Consider the following 22918-nt stretch of genomic DNA (forward strand, 5'->3'; position numbering starts at 1 on the left):
TAAAATTATAAAGCGCGAAGAGTCGAAGTTGATAAGAATATGGTTGCAATATTTACTGGAAAATTTTGTTCGAATATATAAGATAAGATATGCGAAAATTGTTTTATTTTCTAATAATATGATTTATGTTTTCGATCTGTTTATCTTGAGTTTATGATGTGAGTGACCAAAGTCGTATCAACAAATATTTAGCGATGACTTCGATCACGATAGAGTATAATTAATAATTGTGACGAATAACGGAAAAACTTATATTTGCTATAAAACAATATACGCGATAGAATTGGATGAATGATCATTTAATCCTATCGCTACTACGGGCCACTACAGTGGCCTTCCATAAGATGCCACTGAGGTACTACGGGCCACTATAATGGCCTTCCATAAGATGCTACTGACGGGACCTACGTTTACGTTTAAACGGCATTCCGTTTAGCGGAAGTACCGCGGCGGAGAACCCGCCCGTAGAGAAAGGGTTAGATCTAAAAAATATATTTCAATCTCAGATATAGATTAATTTTAGATAAAAATGTTGTTATATTTAAATATGCTAGTGGTAAAATTTACATAATATAAAATAAGATTTATGAGGACGATGAATTTAATGTTAATATCGCGAATATAAGAAAATATTTGGATTTGCTATTGTAACATTGCACTTTCTATGAAATTATACCAGTTTCTCTTTGCACTTCGATTAGTGCATATCGGCTCTTTCTCTTTCTACACGCGTAAACTTATAAATTAATATTTTCATTCTCATAGCGTACATTAACAACCTCTTGTATTATCTCGGCGCTGTGAGACAATAAGCGTACATCGTATGTGTGCTGGCTCAAACATGCCACCAATAAAATTAAAAATCTCTAAATTGGGAGACATCTGTTCCATACGGAACACATCAAATAACGAAGTAGAAGATATCGAAATGTTCACTAATGCTTCAATTTACCGAGCTGAGTCCCTATCTACTAGCAAAAAAAGGAAATCTAATACAATCGCAGATATGATAAATTCACGCACATTCAATCAATCTGAAATGTGACTACAAGATATACCTACACACAACTCATACAGTATCCTCTCTGAAACCGATGCTACACCGACAGGTAACACCAAACAAATGAAGACACCAAAACAAATGAAGGAAACAAATCTCCTTCTATTTACACTCAAGCTTAAGTCATTGAACTGCTGATAGAATTACTCGTATAACAAGCATAATAATTTTACTTTAAAGTAAAAACTCACAGATAAGCAGACAAAAGTCCAATTATCATCCTCGGACCACTATAGAAAAGTAATAAACGAGTTAAAAAGTAAAGACGCAAATTTTCACATCTATCAACTTAAAGGTGAAAGACATTACAAGGTAATTCTATCGGAATTCATCCAAAAACAAATTTACAGAAAATAATGATGAATTTAAGCAACACAAACACGTTATTAGATCGATTAATAATATAGTCAAATATAATACTAAACACCCACTACCTCTATTTGCTATTGAACTTGAACCAAATAATAATAACAAGGACATATACAGCATAGAAAAACTACTCAACACATTAATTAAATTCAAACCGCCAAGACCGAAACGCGACATACCTCAATGCCATTGCTGCCAAACCTACGGTCATACGAAAAATTACTGCAATAGGTTAGCTGCTTGTGTTAAATGTGCAGGCAATCACTTAACTACATTTTGCCCACAACAGGGTAAACTAGTAAACGTAAAGTGCTTTAATTACCAAAGTAATTATCCAGCAAGTTATAAAGACGATTTGGTACGTAAACAACTACAACACAAAACATTTCCTCCTTTAAGACGAAGAACATTATCTGAAACTAACAATAACTATATTCCTTATACCACAGAATACAATCCAAAAATAGACACTTCTTAAAACTATATTAAACACTTTTACTAATAACAGAACTTATGCACAAGTAACAGCCAAACAAACCTCGCAACAACAAAACCTAGTACCTCTATAGATACTATATTAAGTACATTCGCCGATGACATTGCAATTTTAACTACACACGAAGATCTACAAGAAGCAGCTATAATCTTGCAAAATCACATAAAATAGCTTGAAAAATGGCTGGTAGATCGAAAAATTAAAATCAACTACAATAAGTGCAATCACATTACATTCACTCTTCGCAAAGCCAAAGTATCAACAATCATTATACACAATAATGAAATACCCCAAACTAAATCAATTAAATATTTGGATTTGCATCTTGACTCTAAACTAACCTGGAAACAACACATTCATAAAAAAATACTACAAATTAAACTTAAAAGAAAAGACATTTATTGGTTAACAGGTCGAAAATCTAAACTAAGTATAGAAAATAAGTTACTAATATAAAAAATAATAATAAAGCCTATTTAGATGTACGGCATCCAGTTATGGGGCCCGGCAGCTAAAAGCCACATCTCTAAAATCGAAGTTATGCAATCAATAATAATCCATACAATTGTGGACGCGCCATGGTATGTCAAAAATGAGGACATACGTAAAGATCTACAAATCCCAGCAGTATCAAAGGAGATATAGCGGATGTATGAAAAATACAAATCAAGGACCCTAAACCATCCTAACCCGCTAACCAACACTCTCTACAACAACAATGCAGCAAGAAGACTTTAAAAAAAAGGCCTCAAGATCTAGTTACGCAAGTCTGAAACAACAGGATATTATAATAGTGCTATTTCACTGGGAATAACACTCACGTACTATCCTCAATTCAGTAAAACAACTCGTCGAATGTCTCACGTGACAAATTGCGAGGAAATTTCTGGGAATTATAAAAAAAAAAGAAAAAAAAATGAAATTATATACTTCTTCCGTTATTCTTAGAAAAGATATGTACAAGAAGAGAGAGGGAAAGTGAGACGGAGAGAGATAAAACGATTATATAAATTATTGAAACATGGTATAATGTTTCAATCTTAAAGTGATCTATATTCTTTGTGTATATATATTTTTTCAAAATGATCAAAGCAAAATAAAATAGAAGTGACGAGAATATTTATATTGAAATAAAGAAAAATTTATATTAAGAAAAATTATTATATTGAAATAAAGAAGAAACAAATACTATTGATTAGAAGAGAAATAGATTGTCAAAAATGAATAAAAAATTATAATATTTATCTAAATTAAAAATCTTTTTGTATACGATAATAATTTAACTATCGAATTTAAACAAAAATTGTTCAGCTTATGTGCTTGAGAGAAAAATTTAAACATCATTTATGTCTCGGATTTGAAGGTGGATTAGATATGAAAACAAAACGAAAAAAAATATCAACTTCATCATCGCAGAAAGAAAAAGACATTTCCTTCACGATGTGTACACATAAATACGTAAAGGTAAATACGATATTTAATGCCGAATTTATTATAAATAACGTTTTGAATAATATCAATAAATTCAATGTAAAAAGTTTTACATTTAAAAATATAATTCCTTTAAAAGAATCCGATATGCATTCGGATATTTTATATTCAAATTACAAGAGATCCTAATAAAGATTTCTCAGTTTATATGCAAAAAAAAAAAACGTTAAAATGATAGTTAAAAAAAAGAGAGAAAAAGAATTTAAGAATCTTAGAAACGCAATTTATTGCAATATTTACGAAAAAGTATTTATACATAACGAAGTTAAGATGTGAGATCATTGTCATTGGATTGGATATTATAGAGGAATGACTCAAAGTATGTGATTTAAATTTTAAAACTTCATTTATTATATTAATAATTTTTCACATAATCTAACTTGCGTTTGATTATACATGATTTACAAATTATATGTAAAGGTGTATATATATAATGTCAGGTGTATATATATGAGCGTGTATACATGAAATCGTATAGTAGTAAGACAAGTTGATATTACTCCTTAATATAATATAAGAAAAAGAAGAATATAATATTTTGATATATCCGATACAAAATATGTACAATACTTTTCTCATTTTTTTTAATGTTTTGTAGAACTAATTCTTGTAGTAGAATTACTGTAGAACTAATTCTAGAACGAAGAGAAAGATATTTCTCTTTGTCTTTCTTGTTCTTCTTCTTCTATATATATATTTAGTTGGAAATCATCAAAGTTGTTCCAAATCAATTTATTTTTACAAAACGGCAAAGAATTAAAATTCAAACGTGGATTTATGAGAAAAGTCGTCATTTGTACGTAATTATTGAAAATGGAAGATCGATTACCTAAAGTAAGATTTTCAATGATCTCTAAATATTCCTAAGGATATTTTATTTTATTTTTAGTCATTAATCCTAACTCTTTGCGGTCGGGGGTCGGCAAATAGTTGTCCAAGTTTTTTTCCCATTGTGGATGCGTCTATAAATAGGCGCAAATAGGTGCTTAAACAGTACAGACACATATTATAAAGCGGCTCGCGTACGTCTTTCTTTCTGAGCGATAAGATACGCATAGATATAGTAAACTAAACAGTATTATATTTCTTTTGAAAGGAAATTAGAGATTTAGTTTTAGTATTTATCTTTAAAAGTGTTTATTTTCTCAACTGCGCGCACCAATACCTCTCATCACAGCAACGCTCGCTTATCGGGCGATGCTGGCCACAAAAAGCTAGAACCACATAGAATAACCTCAGCAGCAATTACAGTTTTATAGGAAAGTGATTGTTGATGTCTGCAAGAATTAATTAAATTATTTTCCATTAATTCTCGATTCACTATTCACAAGAATGAAAATAACGGTTAATTCTTTTATTATAAACTCGTAAACTTACTCCCCAAAATAAGCAAAAATTTTTGAAATAACTATAAATGACGATATTAACCCTTTGCCCTGCTAACCACGAGTCAGACTCGTGGTAAAAAATTTGTGTCATAAGCGAAAACCATGAGTCAGACTCGTGATGAAGAATTTGCATTATTAGCAGTACGCAGGAGTCGAAGTCGTAATACTTTATAGTAGTATATAGTACTATATAGTAGTATATAGTGTACTAATTGCGCCCAAACGTTGTTTATTATTTCACAATTTCTTTTGTTGCGCTGAGATATACATGTCATAAGAAGTATACATTTTGCGAAAGTTCGAGCGGTCAAAGTAGCGCGTAGCGCGTAGATCAAAGGGTTAAAATAAATTTAATAAATATAAAGAGATTATCCCCGAGTATTAATTCGGACTTCATTTCACAGGTACTTCACAATTCATGCAATCATTAAATTTACATCTGATATATGCTGAGCGAGAAACACTGAGTTGTGAAACCTGCTTAATAAGCCTAGAAAAGAGTTTCGATACAGTTTGACTTGATTCATTACCATTATTTTACGTTTTATTTTAAAAAATCCTTGTCTTTAGCGACAACAAAATCAATCAAAAGTTTAAAAATACATAGCTTACTCAGATTATATAGATACTGATAGATAGATAGACGATTATACAAATAATCAAATTACTTTAGCATAGACATTACATAATAACGAACTAAAATAGTGTGCTACAATAGTAAAGTGATCAGTATCTCAAAGAAACTAATGTATAAACTAACTAGGTAGATATAGCCATAAAAAGGTAACTAATGTATATTGTAATCAGAAACGTATATCAGTTTTCTTCGGTAATATGATTAGTATTCTCAGTATTCCTGATTAGTATTCCTAGAATTTCTGTTGAGATGAGACATTTTTCTTAAAACCTCTATCCCTGGAGGGTTTTTTCTCTCTTTGTTAGCAAAACAATGTATCATATTGTAAGTAACAATCAAAGTGGCAATGAAAAGCACAATCACCCATGTTCTTCTTGTTCTTCTTCAAGAAGATTCAATTACTTAACAAAACCAGTGAAAAAAAATTATTTAATATAAACAATAATGATAATAATTCATATGGAATCCCAATCCTTAATGAAAATTGTACAGCGCAATATATAAAAAACGAAAGTTCGTTAAGAACTAAAAATAAAATTGAAGCATGTATTACACAATGTGAAAACAATAAGGACACAGATATTAAAACCTTAAAAACAAAACTTTCAAAAATGATAGGAATATCAACAAATAAGGAGAAGTTCGATTTGTAATCGGATTTTACATTAAAATGTATCATCAAAGAACTCACAAAAATTAAGTATATGAAAAGACTAAATCAAATTTAATTAAACGAAAGACTACAACATTTGACTCGTCTAAAGAAGAATCAAAAATGAAGAACTAAGCAGCTAAATCAAGTATCGTCATAGAAAGTAAACGGCCGTCAGTGGAAGGGAAAACAAATCCCTCTTACGATGACCTGCTTAATCTCATAACAAATCTAAACAAAACAAAACAATAGAAAATCTGTCACAACAGCTAGAAAAAGAAAGAAGACAAAACCACAAGGAAAAATACAGAAGGTATTGAAATAAAAAACAAATTTAAAATTCTTGAGTGCAACAACAAGAAAGCAACTATAACAACTGATGAAGAAGTTACCGGCACGACATTTTATTATATAAAAGCCAACCAAAAAAGGATACAAAAAAATAGTATCAAATTACTGAATATAAACAACTACTGTTTAACCAATCTTAAAATCGAATACTTTAATCCAATTCTATTTATCCTATTTAATCCAATCCTATAAAATCTAATATTTCATATATAAATCTAAAAGTGGACAAAAATATTAGCGTATTCCTAAAAAATCTTGAAGGAGAATTTGTATTAAAAAAAGTTTTCGACACACTTAATAGAAAACAAATAAAAAACTTATTCTTTTTAAGTGTGAAAAATTTTCCCTGAAGCGATTGACTCAAGAGGACAGAAATCTACCCATTTTCTTAGTCTAACTAACTCTTACATAAAAGTAGCATTGAATGTCTCAAACAAATAAAATGCTTCTTTACTCGGTCGTTTTATGGGAAAAGTTACTTAAAAAGAATAGAAATCAATGTGAACGATACCAATGTATCATGTAGCATCGAATTAAAATTTAGAATATAGATGTTTAAAATGCAATAATAAGCACAATTTAGAAGAATCCGTGCTTCAAAATAAAGGAAATAAAAATGAAACGGCATCCAGTCCATATCGTATAAATTACGGAAATTTCGGCCATTTGACTCTCTATAAAAAATGTTCAAAACTGAAACAAATGTAACAGAAAATCAAAGAGAAAAAGCTCTTATGAACGAAACCAAAGAAAAAAGAAGTAAATTGTAAAGAACTGTAACGAAAGTCCTATCTTATAAAGCAGTAATACTAAGTTAAAAAGCAGTCCGTACAATCTGAAGCCAACAATATTGAAGCCAACTCACCTGTCATCACAGAAAAATTCTAGTCCCCTTAATTCTAAAATACAACTAATAGATGAAATTACAAAAAAACATCGCAAGATAGTTCTAATTTTAATCTAGCAGTAAAAATTGAAATTTGTTTATATATGCCTTTTATTTGGCGTACAAATTGCACTAGTAAAATACGACTTTGACAAAGTAGACTGGATTAAATATAAAACATACCTAACAGAAAATAATAATACAGACATATCAAATAATAGAAACCTGACCACAGATGAAATCGACAGCTACATAGTTAGACTAAAAAAACATAAAAAATGCATTAAATTACATTGTGCCTCGTGTAAATAATAATTTTAGTCGAAAATAATAACTTTTATCGAAAATAATAAAACTGCAAAAAGAGAAAAATCAATTGATTATCAGAATTAATAATTTATCAAAAATCAGAAATTGATTACCTATAAATGATACATTACTTATGATAGTCAGATATGAAATAAAAAAAGCATTCCATTAATCAATTAATAGACATTAGAAAAATAAAATATCAAACCTATTAATCCATAAACTCAGAGAATTATTTTTTACAACAAATAAATGTCTCGATTTTCTGATCGGGAGAAGAAAACGACAGAGAATTAAAACTTCCTTAAATGATACTTAACAAATACGAAATGCTAACATCGATAAAAACTTATTGAGAACTGACTTAAATAACAATTACTCAATTTCAAATATAGATGATAAGTTATAAATTTTAGACGTCCATTTCGAAACAGTACACAATAACAACACAAAATAACGAAATAAGCAGAGAACATTATCAAACAAAAAATAGATCAATTAAAATGTAGTCGATTTGGTCGTCCAATTATCGGTTGCGTGATTGATTGGATTGTTTAGTTAGGATTGATCGATTAGGTGTCCAATGTCGTAACGAGGCTTAATACGCGTCATGAATTATGGCATAAACGGTGACATGTTGTCGCTTTGTAGTCTTTCTAAGAGGTAAAACAGTTCGAGGAAATTAGCGACATGGACAATACAATATAGTACGAATCAAAAAAAAATCAACTTGATTATTCGTTTATTAAATGTTACATAAGGATTATTTAAGGATTGAAATTTATTCCTCTCATTATTAACACAAAAATGATATAGATGAAGATAAGCAGAAAAGATAATCAGAAAACGGTATGCATATATTCATCTACAAATTTAGCCAATAACTTTACAAATTATTCGTAATGCAAGATTATTTCACATCAATCATTAAATTACAAATCACATTGAACAAATTTAACAATAAAAGATTGTCGAATTTTTATGAAATCCCAAATATATCATCGAAGTAAATATTATCATTGTACATTCATTTCTACGCAATTATAATCCACAATTGTTTAAACTGTATGTACTTCCCAACTATATGGGAAACAGCAAAAACAATAACAATCAAAAAGAATAATAAAAAGATAGAATGACAACCACTTACCAACCTATAAGTCTACTGCCAAATCTAAGCAAAGTATTTGAGACCATTATATATAATGTAATAATTTCTCACTGCTCAAAACATGACCAGTTAATATAACTCAATTAAAATATTCCTAATACGTGCAATTTCAAAATTTATATTAGACGAAATAAATAGAAACGAAGATAAATATGTAGGCGCGAAATTTATAGCCCTTAAAAAAATATTTGATACAATATGGTTAAACGTATTTCAAACTATAAAAAAATATTTCCTGAAATACCTTGTGAAAATGAGATGTAATATAATACAATATAAAAATTTGACATAGCACAAAGCCAAATAAAATCCACAAAATCCTTCCAGGTCCGTAACAAGGAATGATTAATTTCTTCATCTTATTTAGTATTTTAAGACTGTTCACTACCTTTTGTTCAAAGCGTGTGTGACTTCAGCGACAGGTATGGACAAAATATAAACTACAAAACAAGCGGAGAATGCTGATCCCACCATGTATTTATTGTATCAGTGAATAAACTTGTTGGTTATTCCCCTCTCAAACGTACATAATAATCGATTTTGGTTAGTAAGTAGAGTAAGTAGTTTAGTAGCTGTGAACTCACATTTTCCAGTTTTCATATGTATATTTTTCTTTGATAGTAACGTGCGTCTCGCAGTGATCCGTACTACAGATACAACGTTGGTACGCATTTGTTTCACGATAAATGCATACAAAATAATAATAATATATTTGTAATATATTTGTTTATAAATAATATAATTGACACATATAAGAATTAGTATATAAATCTGCGACAAAAAATAAGATTTTATCGAATATTTCCTTATAAATAATTAGCAAATACTTATATATTATATTATTTTAATACAAATTAAAACATAAATTCATTTCCACAATACTTATGAGGTAAAACTCTCAGCGCTTTATTTTACTTGTTTTCCCTGTAAGACTAATTTACTCTAAATATTTCGATTATTACTACTACTACTACTATTACTACTACTACTGATAATAATAATAATAATAAAAATGTACTTAAATATTATTTAGATACATCTAAATATTATTTAATACATTGTATATTAAAATTGTAAAGACAATGACTGCATGTTAATATTTGAAAACCTTTGATTGTCATAATCACGTTGTGCTTCTAAAATCCGCGCCGATTCTCGAATTAAAAGATTTTATGAAAGTCGAGAGCTTTATGGAAATCGACAATTTCAAGTAAAAGGCACTCGTAATAAAAAACCGTTAGCTTCTCTTCTATTTTATCTAACCAAAAACGATTATTTTTTTAATTTATCTACAATCCTTTCTTTTGACGTCCAAAGAATAAAATAGTACCATTGTCTTTGAGTGATATGTAAAAGACCCTGCACTTAGTACATGTACCTGTCAGAGTCTTTTAATTTCATCACTTTATTTTGAAGGTGCATGAACGTAATCTTTTTACGTTCAGTTCCTTCCATTGGCATCATATCCTTTATTGAAGCTGGGCATTTGACTTTAATAAAAGTATCGGTACCAATTAAGTCTGGAGGAACCGCCAAGAATGATTGATGTTTATCTATAATCAGACCCGTATCTTCAATATCGAGTCTGTACTCGGTAAAGAATTATTTAATTGCAAATGGCTCTTTTTCAATTCCTCATCTAGTATTACTTTTCTTGAAACAAAGATATCTAATGGATTCTATCAATTTTACATAAGAAGTACGTGGTCTCCTTTTACAAATTTTTCTGAACATTGAAACAATTGGTCGTTTACAACGCTGCTCTTTCCATTCGAAAAAATTTGCTTGTCTACGAGTTTTGCGCTCGATTTTGAAGAAATCTTTTTTTTAACAATTCTACAAACAGATTTTTGGCATGCATTAAATCCTCATCACATAAATCGGATGGCTAAGGACAAGCCGCATCTGGTCCATAATCACCGTTGTTTTCAATATGAAATTTCTTCACGGGACGCTGAGGTTTTTTTAGTTTTTGTGAATCACTAATTCGTCTATTTCAGACGTTTTCTATTCACATATTGCAAGTTGCCCGTACCTTTACTTGATAATTTATTATTTATTTCCTGATGCATCATACCACCAGAATTCATGATGTATATAATATAAGTATATTCTTTCGTTTCTTCTTCTTATTACTATGTTATTATATTACATATTATTATTATAGTAATAGTAGCTATAATATTAATAATATGAAGTGAATTCCTACAAAGGAAATCATAATAAAATAGCGCTAGGAAAAGTTTCGTAGATAATATGGAAATGAATTCGTCTTTTTATGTTTATTAAAAATAAAATATAATATATATATTCACTAATTATTAATTTTGAAAAAATAATATGTATACTTTATATGCATTTGTCATCGAACAAAATTATACTGATGCTGTGTCTTATCTAGCACAAATCACCGCGAAATTCACGTCAGCCGTCATTGGAGGAAATAAATATAACATCTTACTAAATTATCAAATAAGGAAAAAAAAGTAAATTAGTTCATTATTTTCGTTTACATCGATGCAATAAAAAAACCACCGGAATTTATTTAGCTAAGGTTGTTCGTAGTCTTCATCTTATTAGTCAATAAAATCTAAAAAAAACTACAAATTTTTTCAAAATTTAACAATATTATAAAAATTCAGATTTCTTGACATAAATAATTGAACATGTATTTCCTTATTTTTGCCATAGAACCATCTGCTTATTAAGCTTATTAAGATGATCCGGTGAGTTACCGTAGCTTCTCGTGCGAGCATCATGAAACCCATTTCTTTGAACAACCTTAATATACGTAAAAAACGATAAACCTCAGATCATAAAAAAGGAACTTCAAAGCATTTTCAAGAAAATCCGGAATTATTTCTATATCTGAAAACTCAACATAAATATAAGTAAAAGCGAGACTATACTATTTCGGCCATACATATCTATGAAATAATATCAAATGGAAACATAGATGTCTAAATGAACTCGAAAAAATTTAGTATTTATGACGATGATGTCTCGTAAATAAACCGCACAAAGAGACATTCGCTATTTAGATGTCTAAATTTTAAATTGAACTATAACCTACATGTAATTATACAATTAGATAAAGTGTAAAAAGTTTTTTTTAGCCGTTCTATTTGTAAAATCTATATAAAACAATAAAATTATTATTCTATAAATTATTGATAAGACTTATCACAACTTACGTATGTATAGTTTGATTTAATATTAGTGCTGGAATTATGGAAAAAAATCAGATCTTTCGAATAGAAATGTATCAGAGCACATTTAGGTAAGTATAGATCATAGAATCAAATTACACTAAATACATTAATACACATAAACTGTACGAAGAAACAAAGATGATAAGTATAGATTTATTCATCTTAAAATTGATTAGATATTACTAAGTTCATATCCACGAAGTAAATTCAAATAGCCTTATTTATAGTTTAATATATAAAAAACCGCAATATTTTAAAACAATGGGACACACTGGTTATGTCCTGCCTAAATCATTTATTTGAATAACGAAGATTCTATTAAAAATTTAAATAACATTAATATGAACTTTCATTGAAAATTATTATCTATATGCGAAAATGATGATTATGGGAAAAATACTAAGAAATATTGGTGGCTTTAATACATAAAAGAATATAAATATAAATATATACTAAAACATTAAAAATAATTATATAAACAAATAGAAACTATTACTTCTTATATAAGTGAGGAAATAAAACAGGACTGTCATTCTTATACTTATGAAATAACGTTGTAAAACTATAGAAAACTATTATTGTATACTACTTTATATCGTTAAAGTTATTAAAAATATAATAGTATTAGATAGAATTTATATAATAAAAATAATTAAAATAAAGTATTCTTATCCTCGGTAGTATAGTGGTTAGTATCCCCGCCTGTCACGCGGGAGACCGGGGTTCGATTCCCCGCCGGGGAGTAAGTCATTTTTTTTATATTTATTTTATATTACTTTCATATTTTTTGTTTCTATTTTTTCTTTAAGTATATATATAAATTAATCTAAATTCATAGCTAGATATAAATATATAAGCGTATGTGAATATGTATATAAAAATATTTATTTATGGCGCGTATATGTGAGGCGTGTAAATGGATATATATGAATGCATAGGTGTGCTTGTAATATGTGCGTCTGTATGGATATATGGATTAAATATATATTCGAATTGGCGCACGTATATTTACAAGTATACAATGTAGAGCTGATGTAAAAAAACTATAAACCATACTAAAAACTCACGAATAGCATCAGTAGATTTTTTACAAATGGTTTTTTTCTATATTTTACTGTAACTAAATATAGCAGAAGATAATTAATTTTAGTATCTACATGTAAATCATAGCAATAAATGCAACAATAATCCTAATAATAGTCTTAAGTCTCCTAATACTCACTTCAGAGCCATTAGTCTGTTATTCTTCTATAAAACATACTGTTATTCTTTTTATACTTTTTATTGACTTTTATATATTTCTTTGTTTATATTTCGTTAGCAGAAATATACATATATTATATTTCTTCCCTAATCTAAGAAAAAATAACTATATAATTTTCTAGTATACATTTATATGTTCCTTTTTGTTTCACTAAGTTTTTAGATACGACGAAAAGTGTAAATGTGTGTACATATGCTTGGTGAATGTATATAGCTCTATTCTGTTGTCTAATAAGAAATAAATGAACTTAAAATTTATATCAACAGTTACACGCTATAAAGTTATACGAGTAAATTCAATTGAATTTAACTTTTGATTCTAATATAATAAATATCTCAAAAATTTTTTAACTTATAAAAACAAGTGACATGTACTACGAAATTAAATTAAAATAAATAAAAATTATGCAGAAATATTTAAGATAGCCATAAATGAATTACATCGGTCCTGCATGCTTCATCTTTGTTCCATACGGAAATTCCATTAGTCAATCGATGTATACATATATAAACTTTTGCATATATTGATAAAAACACTCATAATAAAACAATGGATTTATTTTATTCAGTTCCCATAACAATAAATAATAATATATATTAATTATTACGAATATTACGAATATTACGAATATTACGAATATTAATTATTACGAAATTAATTCTTTACGTGTTATCAACGTATATGTCTGTATTATGAATACAGCTTTAAATGATTACATATTCATACAAATTTTGGATTAATAAATTTACATATTCGAATAAATATCTGAAATTTTGTTAAAGCAATAAATAATATTTATTTGATCGTTTTTATTCGGTATCATTTGATAGATATATTGTAGAAATATAAATATTCAAGTTAGAAGTTGAATTATATAGTTTTTAATATTTTTATAATTAATATTAAGAATAAAATATTTTGATAATTGTATTCTTAATACATAAAATAACTTTTAAATACTATGTGAATATGAGCCATTTCTTAAAGGTTTAATGGAAAGAAAATGAATATTTATATCTATGTGACTATACATTGTTAAAACTATAAGTAAGCTTCCAAGACTTTTTTTTTAATTTTTTAATGAATACTGCGGAGCAATCCAACTTGCTAATAAAGTACCTAGCACGAGTTGTGCAACAGGTAAGATTGAAAGTGGTAAATTCACTGCTGGACCTTGAGCAGATCCATGATATGTACTTCGTAAAATCCAGCTTCCAAGACCAACTGATTTATGAGTACTAACAAATAATGCTGCTAGAAGAGTATTTCTAGGTAACCATCGAGAACATAAACTCCAATATAGACAGCATGTGAAGAGTTGTGCGATGCAAGCTGAAATATTAAAAAAAGAATCATTATATTATAAAATTATTAATATTATTAAATATAAAATTATTATAAAATTATTAATTATTATTATATATATATACACAGAATAATGCTTAAAGCAATAAGTATTTTTATGTTTTTTTACTTTTATGGAATTTTAATATATAACTTGAATTATATTTTCGATAATAACATACCAATTAGTATACATAATAATATGTCTATAGCTTGCAAGGATGACACATCTGCAGAAACTGCATCAGAAAACCAGTAATATGCTATGATTAATAATAATCCTTGAGAATATCGTCCAATGCCAATTATAGAGCAAACATTAGGGTTTACTACATAAAACTGTAATACCATTCCAATAATTAGAGGTAATAGAGTACTATATATAATCTCCTTGACATTAACACCAACTAAAGGTGGAGTAGACGCTCCTAACTGTAATATAGAAAATATATTTATATCTTACAAATTATAATCTTTGGTCTTTTATTTGTATTTATGTGTAATAATTAATACTATATAATCATATAATTGTACAATTTTGAAAAAGAAATAGAAAAGAAATTTTTAAAAATATGATTTACCACGAAATATAGAAGAATTGGAGACAAAAAAAAGCCCCCAAAATGTCCTATTAAAGTAGTAATCACACTAGTTGGTAAATCAGCTTGTGCTAGCTGACAAAGTGCTAGACTGGAAGTAAACGGCGGTGGCATACAATACAGTACCTACAAAAAATATATTGCTTCATTTATATTAAACTTTTCTTTATGATATATTTTATATTTTATTTTATATAATTTTTCCAAATTATTATTCAACTATAATGAAATATCACTATATATGATAATTTCATATAAACAAAAATTACAGTAATTATAACAATAATAGAAATAATGATGATGATGATGATTATGATGATGATCTTATTTACTTCACTTTTTGTTCGAATACGTACTTATTCCATGATATAATATATTGATTTTTATAAATAAATTGTGCATAAATTATGTGAAAAGTCATGCCAGATTATATAAAGTGCATGCAATTCGCCGAACTTCATTGATATTTACTTCCATTCCTTTAAGAAGCCATATATTCACTTCAGAATGTATTAACAAATATGTTCCAAGCTTAGCTAAAAAGGGCATCACACCATACATAAAAACCATCACAAATAATATCAGGTAACCATTTCTTAGTGCCATATAAAGAGAATGTGGAGTACATAATAATCCTGCCTCTAAATATGTTAGTGGCACTGCAAAATACCAAACAATAAAATTGCCACTTGCTATACCTATAATGGAACATAATATCCATATTATTTATATGCTACTAAATACATATGACTATAATATTATTTTAGAGTAATTAATCTAATTTAACTACATTTTTATTGTTTATACACATTAATAATCTAATAATCAAATTTATATAGATTTGAGATATTCAAACTTATTGTAAAAGTATTTCTCCTATTATTGTCTTTAATTATTCCTACTAATGCACTATTTAAAAAAATTCAAGTATAACTTCCTAAGTATAAAATGTATAAAATTCCTCCAGCTTTTTCATAATTAAGTAATAATTAAGATGAGTAATACTAATGTAAATATAGTAATGTGTTGATATAATAAAATAATAATAATAAAAAATTACTAGAAAGTGCTGATATTGTGGAAGCAAGAATCCATTAAAGGATAATTGCTACTGTTTTTCAAATTTAACATTTTCTGATATATATAGATCATAGATTTTTAATTTATTGTTGAAGTATTATGTTTTTACTATTTTAAAAATTTTATAATATGTATCTTATCTAATTTTCTAATTATCTATCATTATTCTAAGATGTACATTCAAATAAAAATAAACATCTATAATTAAATATATAAATAAATAAAACTAATTACTGATAAAATATTATTATTTATAAATGCATACCGATTGTACCTCCTAAATATGGTTGAACAGTAGCAAGTAACATACACAGGAGCATGGAGAAGAAAAAGCTATATCTCTGAAATAATTTATTTTGCTTTTTCTGTTGTATTTTTGTATGTTGTTTATAATGCAAATGTATCATTATTTGCTATAAATTAGCCTCAAAAAGTATACTTAAGCCTAAAACATATCTTTATTTATATCATCCAATGATAATTATAAACATACTTAAAATTAAAATAAGAAAATACATTTAATTATAAATTTTTTTATTTCTTTTTTAATTAAATATATTCATTAAAATATTATTAATATATTACTTTTATCTAATTATCCATGGTCAGTTAATCTTTAAAAAATTAACTTCTTACAATAAGGATAATTACACAAAAAACCCTGAAATTTCTTGTCAGAAATAATACGAAATTATCAAAAAAAACGATACTATCTTATTACAATGAATTACTCATTTTCATTACCGACGGATATTTTTGCTTGTTGGATGCTGCTCTCTGGTGGTCTGATATATAAACTGACAAGTGAACACGATTAATATTTAAATACATATGTACGTTTGCTTTTTTGATCGAAAAGTATTTTTTTAATAGTTAGATAGTATTTATAATTTTTCTTTAACAAGATAATTATATATTATGCAATACACTCAAAATGATAAACATTTAATAGAATAAACAACTTGGATTTATGACAATAATAAAATTAAATGAATACTTTTTTATTAATGGATGTATATATTTAAACATATAATAATTTTAAAGAACATTACAAAATTCATTTACAAGAATTCATATAAAACTTAATAGTAATCGATGTATATTATAAAATAATGTTATTTTTTGTGTGTGTATACATGTATTCATATATTATGTGATTCATATGAAAATCACAGAAAAAGAAATGTTATATATGTGATACTATTTTTTTATTTGAAGTGTATGTATGCTAAGCTGCATAGCACATCATGATCATTAAGTGTTCTAATGCACATACATACCTTATAAAACATATATTTACTAAAAATTTATTATTGATAAAACTATTATTACTTCTTGTTCTAATATATCTTATTCAAAATTTTATTTATCCAAAATGATTATATAGACTAGATGCAATAATTACACATATACTATCTTCTGTAAGTTTTATTTATTTCATGGAATTCAGTAGATATTTTCGTATCATTTTTAGTAATGAAATATAGGAGATTTTTACGATTGCTCATTGAGATACAATCTGCTTCAATAGATCTTCATGATCCAGAAATATGATTGTGTATACTTTTATGTCGTGATTTTCTCTAAAGAAATAGATATCATTTATCATATACACATATAAAGGTAATGAGCAATAAATAGTAAACAAATATTATGATCTTGGTTATATGATAACATTTCTGATACAATATTAATGTATGCGTTGTTTACTTCGATATTACTAATGCATATTTATATATAAAATCTTTATATACAATGAATTATATTGATTATATTAAAAGTATCAATAATATTAGAGAATGTCTCGAAATTATTTTATTTATAATTTTATAATGAGTTATCTTCTATTTATTTCTGAAACTTTAAGAATCGCTATATCTCCTGTATGCATTAATTCAAAACATTACATCTGATTCAACAATAAATTAATATATATATGTATGTATGTATATATATATTTTTTTTTTTAATTTCTTATATATAATACGTATTGTAAACTTATAAAAACTTATGAAAATTTGTGCATTTGTCATTTATTTAAAACTTCTTATAAAAATTGATTTATGAGAAATAAATTTTTTTATTATGCATTTTATTTTTTATCCAAATACTAATTCATTTTCTATAAAATATACAAATAATATAATATATTATGACAAGAAATAATTACTTATATGATCAAAAACTTGAAAAATAAATTATCAATTTCTTTAAATTCTATCTAAATAAAATTTTGTTTGAATACAAGAAAAATTTAATATTGTTATTTTTATTAATAAACTAATATTTATTGACATTACTGTTAATACAGTAATGTACATATAAATTATATTAGGATAAAACGCATGATGTTATATTACTGTCTAAAATTTTATTTTCATTATTTAAACGGAAATTTACCTTATACGCAGATTTATTGCATGATGCAGAAAGACTATTCATTTGCGTTAACTTCAAATAAGATCTTACACCTCTTAATGAACGATATTGACTGTTTGGTAATCGACTGTTGGGATTATTATTAGTAAGATCAAGGATAGAAGGTCCTAATGCTGCTCCTACCTATAAGTTATAATTATATACATAATAAGATTTATGAATTAAGATTATATATATATATATATATATAAACAAAATTTTGTACCGCTTCAAACACTGTTGGAGTATATTTAGGAGGTACAAACAAATGATTCGTTGTTTTACTAATACCATCACGAATTCTGGCAGGTATAATATTTACTAAGCGACCAGAATTGTAATTACATTCGAGAGTATAACTACGTATGAGGCCTGTCATTTTATACACTGCTACTCGACCCGAACCTTCTCTTGACATACCGTCTCTTTTATCACTGAAATAAATACAAACTTATTATTATTGTTTTAAACTTTTACATTTACAGTATCAATTTTAATGCATCAATAATCTATTTACTAACATAAGGTACATATTTCTCTCTGCAAAATTACATGATGAAAAATGAAAATTTGGATTGTTAATGGACATCAATTTTGGCAGAAGCATACACATAATAGTATCTTCTGAATCGGTAAAATGATTTCCATACATGAATACACCTTTCTTTGAAGCATGACCATGAAGATCAATATATAAATAGAGACCAGATTCAGTGGATGATTTAGAAAGATCATTTGACTCAGATTGACTCATTGTTTTATCAGTATATTTGTCTTTTAATATATTTTGATATTCGTGTGTATCGCTAAATAATTCTTGTCCACCTGAATACATTAAAATAAATTTATATCTTAAAAACAAATTTCATAATTTAATAAATCTAAATGACTATACCAAATTGATAATGTTGCACCTTACCACAACATGTATTATCCAAGTTATTTGATGTGAACATACATTCATATTTAACTCCTGTATCAGATTTAGCTCTTTCATTTAATGTCATTAATTTTACCTGGAGGCAATATTAATGAAAAGCAATAGATATTGTAGAATATTAAGTTATGTTTGACAGACCCATTGTCATAATTTGATATAATTAAAATATAATGCAGCATTACCCGTTGTAGTAATCTTGTAGGTGTATTACATATAACATTAGTACGTAGATGTTGTATCTCTTTCATTTTGATATTGTTTTTATTCTTTATACATGTACTTTCTAGTTCCAAAGATAATTGTTCTTCTATTATATTATAAGAATGATGATAATATCTATAATATTATAAAAAATAATTTATAATAAAATATTTTTACAGAAAAATAAATAAAAAGATCACGTATTAGAAAAAAACAAAGAAAAAATTACATCAAATATTCTACCTTATTAAATTTCTTGCTGCATATATTGTAGGATGATCATTTTCAGAAGGATTTAAATACATCCTATTGAGATTTACTCCTTTAGTATCCATCCGATAATGTCCTTTAGCTACACCATCAGGATTAAGCATTGGTATTAACTTGAATACATATATGCGACGTAAATGAAGAGCTATTTGATCTTCTCGATTTAAAAGAAACTTCAGAAACCCATTCAGTACAAAACTGGATGGTGTTTCTCCTGGATGTACCCTTGCACTTATAAAGACAACCTATAAATATATATATTTAATAAATTAGCAGCACATATAAATTATCAAATATTTACATAGACAAATTAAAAATTAAAACAAAAAGAAAATATACTTTCTTATCCAAAAATTTGAAAGGTCTTTCTTCATGTTTCTCTGGAAACATGTTATCAAATCTATCCTCTCTTACATTTAATATATTGTGATAAGAACTTATTGTCAAAACATCTAATCTACGACCTTCTAATGATTTTATTGCACATTCCCTGTGATAATATATGTCATCAATGCTTGTCACATAGTGTTTCGCCATTCTTATGTCAATTTTTTTTAAATAGTTTTGTAAATCAGTGTATGAAAAAGGATAAGTGAAAGCAAAATATGTTACAGCCTTTTGATTTTCTGGGGTATAATAAGTAAAAGATAGCGTAAAGTCACTACTGGTTTGATCAACCTGTGGAATTAAAAACAGTATTAAGAATAACAATTTTTAATTTATTATTTCTCAAGAATAAACCCAAATAAAAAATAGTATTATTTTTATTGTTATCATATTATGTACTTTAATTTTTAACCAATTGTTATATTATTCATAATATAATTACTTTATATGTTGGTCTATCATGGATCCGTTCCCAATGAAGTTGTCCTGGTATTATTTTATATACTGGACACATTCCTTGACTGAACATTCTAACTTGTTTATTTAAATTAACTATGTTAAATCTGACGCAAATACCTGGAGCACATGCCTTAACACCAAAATAAAACCATGTTCGATTATTGTTTTGATATTCTGTTCCATGGCAATCATACTTCGTCCACAAATTAAATTCATAATCAAATGTCTCATCAGAATTTAAACTTTTGCAGGATCTACTTTCATTTTCAGAAATTGCTATAAATGGACAATTATTACTGGATTAGTATAAGTATATATATATATAAAACTCTACATATATGAAGCATTAACATTAGAGATATGCAAGTACATGAAAGATACGTAACAATAATAACATATAATTGAAGATAATGATAATTTGTCAATATAAATAATATTGAATTTAACATTGAGTTTGAGAATAAATATATTATTAATGAATATATTAGTTTATGCACGTTATAAGATAAAAATGATTACCTATATTACATATCTCTGATACTCTTACCAACTCAACTTTAGCCAAATTAGCAGAATCAAAATTATTGTAAAATACAAAACCACCACAGTTAATATTTTCAGCCATATCTATCAATTTGCTTTTATTGCGTTATTCACTGATTGACTTCCATGTTGAACTGGAAAAGACATTTCTATGAAAAAATTAAAAAATAATATATGGTTATATGTTCAAAGAATAAATAAAAAATTCAAAATATCTCAATACTATTGTTAACTTAAAAAAAAATTACTATAGTATTTAGTATATTTAAATAAATTTAGATTTTTATAATATTAAAAGTTTTATTTACAGCGTCAAAAACTATGACATATTTTCTGAACATATATAGCTAATAATAACATTTTGATCTAAGTAATACTCAAAATATCCTAAATATTTGGTTAGTTAATCTTGATTACATTTACAACTTAAAATCTAAACGTTAAAATTTATTAAACGTCAATTTATTAAAAGCTATTCATTATACCTAAAATTATCATAAAAAAATTATTTAAAACTTACGTCTTTGCAGTTTATCACTGTTTGACTAATGACACATCAATAGATATATTTTTTGTCAGCTGTTCTTTTCTTCCTGATTATAATCATGGTATGTGCAGACATGAGTAAAAAAGAAAGAGATGAAGGGCAATCGTTACTACGTCCACTTCACAATTGACTTTGAATTTACGCACGCGTATTTTCCCAGTCATTTAAAATTTCTTTTCTACAGATTATTGTAGATTTAAATTTCAATTCATAAGATTTATAAAATCGTGATCTTTTCCTTTGAATAACTATATAAATACGGATCTATGTAATCGATTTTTTTATCATCGAGCAGAAAAATGTTTCTACAAAGATATGAAAACCGGTTTCATTATTTTCTATAATTTACACATGTTATATAAAAGGTTGGCGTATATCAGTTTTTTTGTTAGATGACAGATCAATCGGAAATGTAAGTGCTCCAATCAGGATTAAGTACATATTATATGCACGTGCATATGTATATACGAATGGAAAAAATCCTTCTATTAAATTTTTAAATTAAGATTTAAATTATTAACAAATTTAACATTATTTAATTTTAAAAACAGATCAAATAGTAGAATAAAATAGGCGTTAATGTGTGTGTGTGTGTGTGTGTGTGTGTGTGTGTGTGTGTGTGTGTGTGGGTACATATATATATATATATATATATATCAATTTATATATAACGTATTTAAAACAATTTTTAAATATTATAATAAATCTTTTGAAAAGCATATTTCTAAATTAATTTATAAAATCTGACAAGTAACAATAAAGAAAATAAAATACTTCAACTTATTCTTATAATAAAGATTGAAATAAATTCATGATTTATTTGTAAGATATATAAACACTTCTT

The 22918-nt window shown here is 26.6% G+C and overlaps 2 protein-coding genes and 1 non-coding gene across 7 annotated transcripts; 1 reads left to right on the top strand and 2 right to left on the bottom strand.

The window, feature by feature from the left end:
- Positions 1-12693: 12693 nt before the first annotated feature.
- Positions 12694-12765, top strand: TRNAD-GUC (transfer RNA aspartic acid (anticodon GUC)). Its single transcript has one exon. It is a non-coding gene; the product is annotated as a tRNA-Asp (tRNA).
- Positions 12766-14060: 1295 nt separating this feature from the next.
- On the bottom strand, positions 14061-17049 carry LOC118450543 (sodium/bile acid cotransporter 7). 2 transcript variants are annotated; one of them, XM_035886353.2, is made up of 6 exons: positions 16895-17049; positions 16584-16754; positions 15701-15927; positions 15212-15355; positions 14813-15062; positions 14061-14618 (listed from the first exon to the last, which is right to left on the bottom strand). In XM_035886353.2, the coding sequence occupies exons 2-6, from the start codon at positions 16714-16716 to the stop codon at positions 14356-14358; spliced, it is 1017 nt and encodes a 338-aa protein (XP_035742246.1). In that variant the 5' UTR covers positions 16717-16754; positions 16895-17049; the 3' UTR covers positions 14061-14355. The 2 variants fall into 2 exon arrangements, with proteins under 2 accessions (XP_035742246.1, XP_035742245.1); XM_035886352.2 differs by having other exon boundaries at positions 14070-14618; positions 16575-16754.
- Positions 17050-17381: 332 nt separating this feature from the next.
- LOC118450540 (cytosolic carboxypeptidase-like protein 5) lies at positions 17382-22421 on the bottom strand. Of its 4 annotated transcripts, XM_035886348.2 has the most exons (11): positions 22048-22421; positions 21504-21661; positions 20968-21260; positions 20478-20816; positions 20112-20383; positions 19850-20003; positions 19647-19743; positions 19249-19552; positions 18954-19161; positions 18710-18871; positions 17382-17892 (listed from the first exon to the last, which is right to left on the bottom strand). In XM_035886348.2, the coding sequence occupies exons 2-11, from the start codon at positions 21607-21609 to the stop codon at positions 17845-17847; spliced, it is 1983 nt and encodes a 660-aa protein (XP_035742241.2). In that variant the 5' UTR covers positions 21610-21661; positions 22048-22421; the 3' UTR covers positions 17382-17844. The 4 variants fall into 4 exon arrangements, with proteins under 4 accessions (XP_035742241.2, XP_035742240.2, XP_035742242.2 ...); XM_035886347.2 differs by lacking the exon at positions 17382-17892 and having other exon boundaries at positions 18447-18871; positions 21504-21676; XM_035886346.2 differs by lacking the exon at positions 17382-17892 and having other exon boundaries at positions 18448-18871.
- Between the last annotated feature and the right edge of the window lie 497 nt (positions 22422-22918).

Source organism: Vespa mandarinia, chromosome 6 (assembly GCF_050613455.1).
Source record: "Vespa mandarinia isolate Hongniang chromosome 6, ASM5061345v1, whole genome shotgun sequence".
NCBI lineage: Eukaryota > Metazoa > Arthropoda > Insecta > Hymenoptera > Vespidae > Vespa > Vespa mandarinia.